General features: G+C 43.2%; 1 protein-coding gene across 1 annotated transcript; it reads right to left on the reverse strand.

Annotated features, from left to right (window-relative positions):
• Window positions 1-1,842: 1,842 nt before the first annotated feature.
• On the reverse strand, window positions 1,843-10,880 carry higd2a (HIG1 hypoxia inducible domain family, member 2A). The gene is made up of 3 exons (XM_048542967.2): window positions 10,868-10,880; window positions 10,529-10,792; window positions 1,843-2,817 (listed from the first exon to the last, which is right to left on the reverse strand). Exons 1-3 carry the CDS (start codon window positions 10,878-10,880, stop codon window positions 2,651-2,653), a joined length of 444 nt encoding a protein of 147 aa, XP_048398924.2. The 3' UTR covers window positions 1,843-2,650.
• Between the last annotated feature and the right edge of the window lie 201 nt (window positions 10,881-11,081).

Below are 11,081 nucleotides of genomic sequence, written 5' to 3' on the forward strand. Positions count from 1 at the left end.
TAGCAATGCTAACCATTAAGCCACCGTGCCAAATACAAATGGGTACAAATACAAGAGACTCTCATGATACTCAGGAGGGAATTTTTTTTTAAAGTAGTTAAACAATAGGTTAAAACATGAAGTAAGGTTATACAGTTATATATGGACTTCTAGAAAAGTGTTTGACAAAGTGCCACATAACTACAAAATTTAAGTTTTAATAAAAATAGGACAGTAGCAGCACAGATGTAAAGTGAAAGGTGAAAAATAAAAGTATTGATGAATGATAACACCTTCAGTCCAGAACAGATAATAGGTTTCCAGGTGCAAATATTAGAACGACTTAATATCAATGGCTCATAGATGTGGCTGAATTTGGAAAGTTAAATTCACGCTTTGGCACAAAGACAGTACATTAGAGGAGCAAACAAAATCTCTGCAGCTATTTACTAGAGAAAAACACATGGCTAATAAGTATTAGATGAGTGGTTAGGATTGATATTCCATTGCTTGAAAATATGAAACCTATCATGCCTAAAGAGAGTGGGATAATTATACACAGAGGAGGAAAAAAAGAAGTCAAGGATTACAAGATGATGAGAAACAGTGGCTGTATTAAAATTTCACAGGATGTGTGCATGACTAGCTAGGTCTTCATTTAATGCCCATCCTCAGTTGCCCTTGTAGAAGTACAAGCCTTCTTTGTGAACCACTGCAGTCCAGTGGTGTAGGTAACAGTGCTGTCAAGAAAACTTCCACTGTTTTCAACTAATGAGTGAACAAGTAACAGTTTAATTCTAAGTCAGAATCATGGGGTTTGGAGATGCTCCAATGCATCTGCTGCCTTCATTTTTTTGCGTACTGAATGACCTCGTATGGTATAACTATTCTGTAATTCAAATAACCATTGAACTGTAATCTTCAAATCTACTCTCTTCCTTCTGGATCAATTCAGTCACCCAGTTAGTCAGCTGTTGATTGCTATAGTGAGAAATCCAAATGCCAAAAGAATCACAGCAACTATCGTTGGAACCTGCACACAGTCTGATTTTCATGGAACATTTAGTTCACATTGCTGCGCAGTCAAAATGTTGCATACATTTATACAGAAGATCAGAGCAGGAGTAGGCATTCAACTTGCAGTCTGCCCTGTCATTCATTATCATAATGTCTGATCATTGAGTCCATTACCCTAATACCCCCCTTCCTGTTATCCCTCAGGTCCGTAAGAGGTTTATTTATCACCTTCTTGAAAACACAATGGTTTGGTCTCAACCACCTTCTGTCGTGGTGAATTCCACAGGCTCACCACTCTCGGTGAAGAAGTTTCTCATCTCAGCCCTAAAAAGGTATGCCCCCTAACCCTTAAACTGTGAGCACTGGTTTTGAAGGGATAATTAAGGGCCTATTAGCAGGTCCTGCTCCTTTACTACAAGACTAGGACAAAAGTGTCAAGTGAAATTGTAGACAATGGTTCAGGCAATGTGTTGTCTCAACAGGATTGAGGTTTTTTGAACCTTCCCTTGAAATCAAGGTCTTGCTCAGTGTTTAATTATAAGCTTAGATTTTAGCATCAATACATCTAAAAGTTAAATACAAGCAACAAACCCAACTAATTCTGGCAGCACATTGCAATTTTAAGATACCAAAATATGGTCTACATGGGCTGTTGGAAGTGACAAAATCAGCTATTTTCTCCCCAGTTAACTTCTCTTATCTATTTTGTCTTGTTTACAAATCTTAAAAAATTTGGAATGCTATCTATATTCAACATAAAAAAACAACTGATATTACCAAGTGGGCAGGTGTAACAAATTTGCCAGCAATAAGAAATAAGTGCACAGGTTTTATCAATGGGTAAACAAATATTTAATTATATAATCCATTGCATGTCTGAAACACCATTTCAAAACAATTTTTGAAGCACATTTCAATAAGATAGTTCGCTACAGAATTTTTTATGATTTAATAAAATATACATTACATGGTGTCTTAAAAAGGTACACAGACATTGTTTTTCATCTACCACTGCTGGTAGCTGCAGTTTACTCCTCAACAAACTTGTTTTATTTCAACTTTGTACATACAATGGTATACATTGTTTTTTTTTAAAAAAAAAGTGCAGTAGGTTGGCATGTGGAAGTCCATATTTCCAAATAACAAAACCAAGCTTCAACTGTACAAAGATGAGCCTAGCAGCTCCCCACAAGGTGAATCAGAAAACAGCAAGTCATCTCGAGCACAAGTCAGCAAAGGTTACAGGCAAAAAAAAAATTATCTCCTCAAATGTGAATTGTGCATGGCAGAAGAAAATACACGTGAAAGGGTGGTGGGAAGAACAAAAAAAAAGACTGAGTGCTAAACTTGTTATTTGTTTATGGTCTAGGACTCCAAATTTTACTTTACATTCTGCCTATCACCCCTTTGTGTGTTTTTCCGTTCAACAGAAATATTCAGTTATGCTGTAGCTTTGATTACTCACTGAAATATGTTTGGTATTGAGAACTCCCTAAATGTAAATTATCAATACTGTGCTGAATTATATTTCTACAAAGAAGGTTTCAATCATATGCATGTTTGTCATTAAACATGATGCAGAAAAAAATTCTCCATTACTATTTTGCATTTGTTGGTTTTGGATGGTCCTGGACCAATACAGCAGAAAAGCTACTTAGACGTTGCGCTTCAGTGCAGTAGCTACCACACCCACCAGGATAGCAGCAACAGTGAAACCTTGGGCAAAGATACGTGCTCGCATTAATAGCTGAGATTGTCGTGTCTTGCCACGTTTAAAGGCGATCAGACCATAAGTAAGAGCACCTGCTGTGCCTAACATTCCTACAAAAAAGAAAGAGAAAAAAATTATCTTCAGACATGTTAAAAAATTAACTGGGGATTTCAAACTTTGTCTTCACGCACATGAATCCTTGGGAATTATACAAAGTTAAAACTGTGTTCCTATTAATTTTTAGAAATCTGACGTTATTAACTTCAACAGATCTTGCTTTTTTTAAAAAAAAATTTGGCTACACCAATAAGGCAGCCGTGCTAAAACATATTCTTTGTATTTAAATTCAGGAGATTTACAAAGATGAATAACCAGCTAACCTCAAATTTATCTAAGCTTCTGGTGTGACTGTTTTGACACCTTGGCAATAGTTTACATTATTTTAAGATATAACTTCACACCATTTAAAGCATTTTCCAGAAATTATTCAATACTGCAGCATAACTGACCAATTCAGCCATTTCCACAGGAAAAAATAATGGAGCTGATGTGCTATGCGTGTACTTCCTATATAGTGTTTTCTAAGTGCCACAGGAAAGGCTTGTCAACAAAGTTCAAACCCATTAAATATAAAAAGAGACAATAGTAGTATGGATAGGAAGTTGGCTGAGTAACAGAAAACAGTGGTGAATAAAGCTTTTTAAAAAGAAGTGCCAGGAGAAACTCGGCAGTTTTGGAAACATTTGTAGAGAAAGTGTGTTAAGTCCAATACAACTTTTCAAAATGATTGTTTTCTGCCTGGAGGAAGGTTGGTTTAAACTGATGACCAAGAATTTTCTGCAAATGACTGAAAACCTGGATGTATTGAGAATTAGCAGAAGTTTGTAATAGACAACACAAACATGGGTGCAGCAGGAGGGCAGCTTGCAAATGTGCTGCACAGAGGTATTAAGAAATGGATTCTGGTAGGAAGAGCAATGTGACATTATAAAGGATGTTGCGGCTCAGAAGAGATGGAGGTGTATATACATGTTCTCTCTTCTCTCCACATACACACACACACACACACACACACACACAGAGTTGAAGACGGCAGGTTGGGGAAGTGGTTACTAATAAGGCATGTGGGATGTTAAGTACTTTGAAAACAAATGCATACGGTATAAAAACACAGAAGTCAAGGTGAATCTTTATAACACACCATTTCAACTTCACTGGAGTAGCATGCAATTCTAGGCCCCATTTTGGAGGATGTGAAGCTATAGACGGTGCAGAAAATAATGAGATTATTTCAAGCTATGAGGTGACATGCATAGATTTAAAAAATGTTTGGGGCTATTCTCCTTGGAGAAGGTTGAAAAATGTGGTAGAAAGGGATAATGGGAACCACAGTTGCTGGAGAATCCAAGATAACAATGTGTGAAGCTGGATGAACACAGCAGGCCAAGCAGCATCTCGGGAGCACAAAAGCTGACGTTTCGGGCCTAGTCCCTTCAGAGAGGGAGATGGGGCGAGGGTTCTGGAATAAATAAGGAGAGAGGGGGAGGCAGACCGAAGATGGAGAGAAAAGAAGATAGGTGGAGAGGAGAGTATAGGTGGGGAGGTAGGGAGGGGATAGGTCAGTCCAGGGAAGACGGACAGGTCAAGGAGGTGGGATGAGGTGAGTAGGTAGGAAATGGAGGTGCGGCTTGAGGTGGGAGGAAGGGATGGGTGAGAGGAAGAACAGGTTAGGGAGGCAGAGACAGGCTGGGCTGGTTTTGGGATGCTGTGGGGGGGGAAGGGGAGATTTTGAAGCTGGTGAAGTCCACATTGATACCATTGGGCTGCAGGGTTCCCAAACGGAATAGGAGTTGCTGTTCCTGCAACCTTCGGGTGGCATCATTGTGGCACTGCAGGAGGCCCATGATGGACATGTCGTCTAAAGAATGGTGTGGGGGGGGGGGGGGGGGGGGGGGGGGCGGGGGGAGAGTTAAAATGGTTCGCGACTGGGAGGTGCAGTTGTTCATTGCGAACCGAGCGGAGGTGTTCTGCAAAGCGGTCCCCAAGCCTCCGCTTGGTTTCCCCAACGTAGAGGATGCCACACCCAGTACAATGGATACAGTATACCACATTGGCAGAATGTGCAGGTGAACCTCTGCTTGATATGGAACGTCATCTTGGGGCCTGGGATGGGGGTGAGGGAGGAGGTGCGGGGGCAAGTGTAGCACTTCCTGCGGTTGCAGGGGAAGGTGCCAGGTGTGGTGGGGTTGGAGGGGAGTAGGGAGCGAACAAGGGAGTCACAGGGAGAGTGGTCCCTCCGGAAGGCATACAAGGGTGGGGATGAAAAAATGTCTTGGGTGGTGGGGTTGATTGTAGATGGCGGAAGTGTTGGAGGATGATGCGTTGTATCCGGAGGTTGGTGGGGTGGTGTGAGAGAACGAAGGGCATCCTCGTGTCTCAGCCTGTTCCTGCCCCACCGAACTCATCTCCACCTATCGGGACTCCATTTTCTCCCCTTTGGTCCAGGAACTCCCTACCTACGTCCGTGACACCACCCACGCCCTCCACCTCCTCCAGAACTTCCAATTCCCTGGACGCCAACACCTCATTTTCACCATGGACGACCAGTCCCTATACACCTGTATTCCTCAAGCAGATGGCCTCAAGCCCCTCCACTTCTTCCTGTCCCGCAGGGCTGACCAGTCCCCCTCCACCGACACCCTCATCTGCCTAGCCGAACTCGTCCTCACCCTCAACTTCTCTTTCGATTCCTCCCACTTCCTACAGACAAAGGGGGTGGCCATGGGCATCTGCATGGGCCCAAGCTATGCCTGCCTCTTTGTAGGTTACGTGGAACAGTCCCTCTTCCACACCTACACAGGCCCCAAACCCTACCTCTTCCTCTGTTACATTGATGACTGTATCGGCGCCGCCTCTTGCTCCCCAGAGAAGCTCGAACAGTTCATCCACTTCACCAACACCTTCCACCCCAACCTCAAGTTCACATGGGCCATCTCCATCACATCCCTCACCTTCCTGGACCCCTCAGTCTCCATCTCAGGTAACCAACTAGAAACTGATGTCCATTTCAAGCCCACCGACTCCCACAGCTACCCAGAATACACCTCCTCCCACCCACCCTCCTGCAAAAATTCCATTCCCTATTCCCAATTCCTCCGCCTCCGCCACATCTGCTCCCAGGATGCGGCATTCCACTCCCGCACATCCCAGATGTCCAAGTTCTTCAAGGACCGCAACTTTCCCCCCCACAGTGGTCAAGAACGCCCTTGACCGCGTCTCCCACATTTCCCGCAACACATCCCTCACACCCCGCCCCCACAACAACCACCCCAAGAGGATCCCCCTCGTTCTCACACACCGCCCCACCAACCTCCGGATACAACGCATCATCCTCCGACACTTCCGCCATCTACAATCCGACCCCACTACCCAAGACATTTTTCCATCCCCACCCTTGTATGCCTTCCAGAGAGGCCACTCTCCCTGTGACTCCCTTGTTCGCTCCACACTCCCCTCAACCCACCACACCTGGCACCTTCCCCTGCCACCGCAGGAAGTGCTACACTTGCCCCCACACCACCTCCCTCACCCCCATCCCAGGCCCCAAGATGGCTTTCCATATTAAGCAGAGGTTCACCTGCACATCTGCCAATGTGGTATACTGTATCCATTGTACTGGGTGTGGCTTCTTTTACGTTGGGGAAACCAAGCGGAGGCTTGGGGACCGCTTTGCAGAACACCTCCGCTCGGTTCGTAATAAACAACTGCACCTCCCAGTCGCGAACTATTTAACTCCCCCCTCCCATTCTTTAGACGACATGTCCATCATGGGCCTCCTGCAGTGCCACAATGATGCCACCCAAAGGTTGCAGTAGCAGCAACTCATATTCCGCTTGCGAACCCTGCAGCCCAATGGTATCAGTGTGGACTTCACAAGCTTCAACATCTCCCCTTCCCCCACCGCATCCCAAAACTAGCCCAGTTCGTCCCCTCCCCCCACTGCATCACACAACCAGCCCAGCTCATCCCCTCCCCCCAATGCATCCCAAAACCAGCCCAGCCCGTCTCTGCCTCCCCAACCTGTTCTTCCTCTCGCCCATCCCTTCCTTCCACGTCAAGCCGCACCTCCATTTCCTACCTACTAAACTCATCCCACCTCCCTGACCTGTCCGTCTTCACCACACTGACCTACCCCCTCCTGACCTCCCCACCTATACTCTCCTCTCCACCTATCTTCTTTTCTCTCCATCTTTGGTCCGCCTCACTCCCTCTCCCTATTTATTCAAGAACCCTCTCCCCATTCCCCTCTCTGATGAAGGGACTAGGCCCGAAACGTCAGCTTTTGTGCTCCCGAGATGCTGCTTGGCCTGCTGTGTTCATCCAGCTTCACACTTTATTCTCTTGAAAAATGTGGTAGTTTTGTTCAGATTAGTGAGGGGTTTAGATTGAGTTAGTAAGACCATAAGAAATAGAAACAGAAACAGGAGTAGGCCATTTGGTTCCATAAGCCTTCTCCTCTATTCAATAGCATTGCACCTTATCCAACATTCCTCACAACCACTATCCTCTAGGTTTTCCCTGTAATGCTCGATTCCTCTGCTGATCCACAATCTAACTATCTCATCCTTAAACATACACAAGGACACTATCTCCCTTCCTCCCCCAGCCCACCCCCACAGTTCTGTGGCAAGGAGTTCCAAAGACACACAACCCTCCGAAGGAATTCATCTTCATCTCAGTTTTAAACTAGCACTCCAAGATTCTGAGACCATGCCCTCTGGTCCTAGGCTCCCCATCAGGGAAACATCTCAGCATTACCCTGTAAAGCCACCTAAGAATCCTGTACATTTGAATGAGATCATTCCCCATTCTTCCAAATTATAAATGGATCCCAACTGTTCATACCTTGCTCGTTAGACAATCCATTCATACTGAGGATCATCCTAGTGAACTGTTTCTGAACTGCGTCCAATGAAATATCTTTCCTTAAAAAAATGGATCAAAACTACTGCAGATGTGGTCTCACCAGCACTCGTGCAGTTAGACTTGACTTCTCTAACTCTTTAAATGATGGGCCAATTCCATTAGCCTTCCTGATAATCTTCTGCACCTATATGCTAATTTTCTGTGTAGTGCACAAGTGCCCCCAAGTCCCTTTGTGTTGCAGCTTTCTGCAATTTTTCTATTTAAACAGTACTGTTTTTTGTTCTCTTCCAAAAAGAAGAACTGCACGTTTTCCCACATTATACTTGACTTGCCAACATTTTGCCCACTCAATTTACCAACATCTATTTGTAAATAGTTAGTTTCAGCACTGATCCATGAGGAACACCACTGGTTACAGATTGCCAAATCTGAAAAAGAACCTCTAAACTCCATGCAGTTTCCTGTCTCTGCGCCAATTCGCTAACCATGCCAGTGTCCTACTCTGGACTCTTGGTATTTGATAAGACCAATCCTTTCTGGAAGTTCAAATGCAACACATCTACTGGTTCCCCTCTATCCAGTCTGGTTGAGACTGCTTCAAAAAAAGTCTTAAGTTTGTCAGACATGACTTCCATTTCGCGAAGATGTGCCAAATCTGCTTGTTTAAGATTATAGTTTTCCAAGTGTGCTGCTGATACTTCCTTAATAAATGATTCCAACATTTTTCCAATAAAAGATGTTAGGCTAATTGGACTATAATTTTTGCCTCCCTTTTTGAATAGGCACATCACTGACACTTTTCCAGAATCCAAGGAATTTTGAAAAATTACAACTCACGTAACTTTATCTCTGTATCTACATTTTTAAAGGTTCTAGCAAGAAACTGTTTTATAGAATACAGCATGGAAACAGATCCTTCAAACTCGTCCATGCTGACCAGATATCCTAAATAAATCTAGGTCTTTGGCCCATGTCCCTTTAAACCCTACCTATTCATAAAAACAAACATACAGATGCCTTTTAAATGTTCTAAGTGTACCAGTCTCTACACCTCTGACAGCTCATTTAGTACACGCACGACAATGTGTGAAAAAGTTGCAACTTAGGTCCCCTTTTAAATCTTTCCCCTCTCACCTGAAACCTATATCCTCTCTGTCCTGAAACCAGTCCTAAGGCGATTGGCAAAAGAACTAGATGTGACATGAGAAGCCAGTGGTTAGGATCTGGAAGACATCTTGAAAAGGTGGTAGAGACATGGTTTTCAAGGGGAAAATGTACATCTGAAAATAAAAACTGCAGAATGTAGTTAGTGGAGTGGAGGTAGCTGAGTTAGTTATAAGTAGTCCAGAAGTAGACATAACAGACTGCACAGTCACTGTCTTAAGGTGTAGTGAAACTGTGTTGTACAATAGGTTTTGTGAAATAGATTGTAGTGCCCCATTGTTGCACATTGCCCAAGTTTGACCTCTACAAGTAATTTTGATACATTACCATTTTCTTTATTGCCCAACAAAACTAAAGACCATCACAAAATAAATTCACTAGTAACAAAAACAAAGTTGCTGGAAAAGCTCAGCAGGTCTGAGGACCCTCCTCAGAATCACCAGACCCAAAATATTAACTCTGCCTTCTCCTTCACAGATGTTGCCAGACCGGAATTTTTCAGCGACTTTGTTTTTGTTCCTGATTTACAGCATCCGTAGTTCTTTCAGTTTTTATAAATTTAGTAGCATATGGATAAGTGGCAATACTTTAAGACCATTCAGCCTGATTAAGCTAACCAATGTGATACAAGTCAGAACCTCAAATCGAAACAATATCACTGTCATTTTTAGATAAATGACTATCACAAACTTCTTTCTCATCACAGGCGCTACCAGACCTAATGAGTTACTCTAGCAATTTCTGTTTTTGTTTCAGATTTCCAGCATCTGCAGTTCTTTGATTTATTAAACTGTTGGAGAAATTCAGCAAGACTGGTAGTAGCTGTGATGAGAGAAACAAATTAGTCTGGATGAGAGTTTGCTCGCTGAGCCGGAAGGTTAGTTTTCAGACGTTTCGTCACCATTCTAGGTAAAATCATCAGTCAGCCTCCGACAAAGCGCTGGTGTTATGTTCGGCTTTCTATTTATCTGTTTAGATATGTTGTTATGTGATATTCTATGTTATCTGATGATGTTACCTAGAATGGTGACGAAACATCTGAAAACTAACCTTCCAGCTCAGCGAGCAAACTCATATCCAGAACGTCAACCTGAGCTACAAATCTTCTCAAAACTCACAAACAAATTAGTGTTTCAAGTGCAACGAGACACTTATTCCAAAGGGTCACCGACTCAAAACAGTAATGTTTCTCTCTTTACATGTGGTCAAACTTGCTGAGTTTCTATTTATGTAAGAAAATTTTGTTTCTTACTGGAGTACCTGCATTAATGACCTTTATAAATGTTTTTCAAAATAAAAACTTACAGCAGTTTTCATTTATATTCAGTATACAGCAAAAGACTCGCATATATTTAAGAAGTTCCAAAGTCAACATGTTTTTACCATTTGAATTGCATAAGGCACACAAAGAAAGGTTAAATTCAACACGTAATGAGCAGTATTCATCTTTATGCTCCAACAACCAACTTCAGTTCTACGTGTCCCGTCAAATATAGTTTAAAATAGAATCCAAAATGAATTCCAGTCTAAATGAGGAAGGCTCAGCCGACCCGAAACGTTAACTTTTTTTTCCTTCACAGATGCTAGTAGGCCTGTTGAGTTTTTCCAGCAACTTGTTTTTGTTCCTGATTTACAGCATCCGCAGTTCCTTCAGTTTTTATCCACTCTAAATCACCCCTGATCCAATCGCTGTCAGCTCGACGCCGTGCTCTAAACGCTTGTGGCACTTACCGATTGGAACGAACGGGTTTTCTTTCGTCTTCCTAATAAACTTCTCTTGAAATCCTTCCTCCTTGAGTTTGGGTAACGGAGTAAAGCCCTCGACATCCGGAGGCTTCGTCAAATCGAGTACCGAGGCTGCAGAAAACGACTTCATCACTAGATCACTCCTCAAAGCCAGGAGCAATATCACGTGACCAGAACCATGGTGGGGTGGGGCCCAGTCTGAATGACGGTTAAAAAATACGGGCCCCTGCTCTCTAAAAACGGGTGGGTCTTATCTGTGATTGACAGTTGGCGGATGGAACGTTCCAAAGGGCGGGACCCATGCCTGTAATTGACAGCCAATACAAACCAACCCCATTGAAGGGTGGGGCCTCCGTCTGTGATTGACAGCTAAAGCTATCCCGAATACACCCAAAGGTGACGTTTGTTACGTCTTCTAGTAGTCTTATCGCTAAACTATTTCATCAAAAATAGCATCAAGAGAACTAGTGGTCAGATTGTAAATAGGAATAAAATTTTTCATATTAATAAAGTAGAATTCAGGACGAGGTTGGGGTTA

The sequence above is a fragment of the Stegostoma tigrinum genome, chromosome 13 (assembly GCF_030684315.1).
Source record: "Stegostoma tigrinum isolate sSteTig4 chromosome 13, sSteTig4.hap1, whole genome shotgun sequence".
In the NCBI taxonomy this organism is placed as follows: domain Eukaryota; kingdom Metazoa; phylum Chordata; class Chondrichthyes; order Orectolobiformes; family Stegostomatidae; genus Stegostoma; species Stegostoma tigrinum.

Excerpts from the sequence above, each read along its gene's own strand:
- higd2a (XM_048542967.2), bottom strand. Across the intron at positions 2,818-10,528 it reads AAACCCGTTCGTTCCAATCG|GAATGTTAGGCACAGCAGGT; the intron begins GTAAGTGCCACA and ends TCTTTTTTGTAG.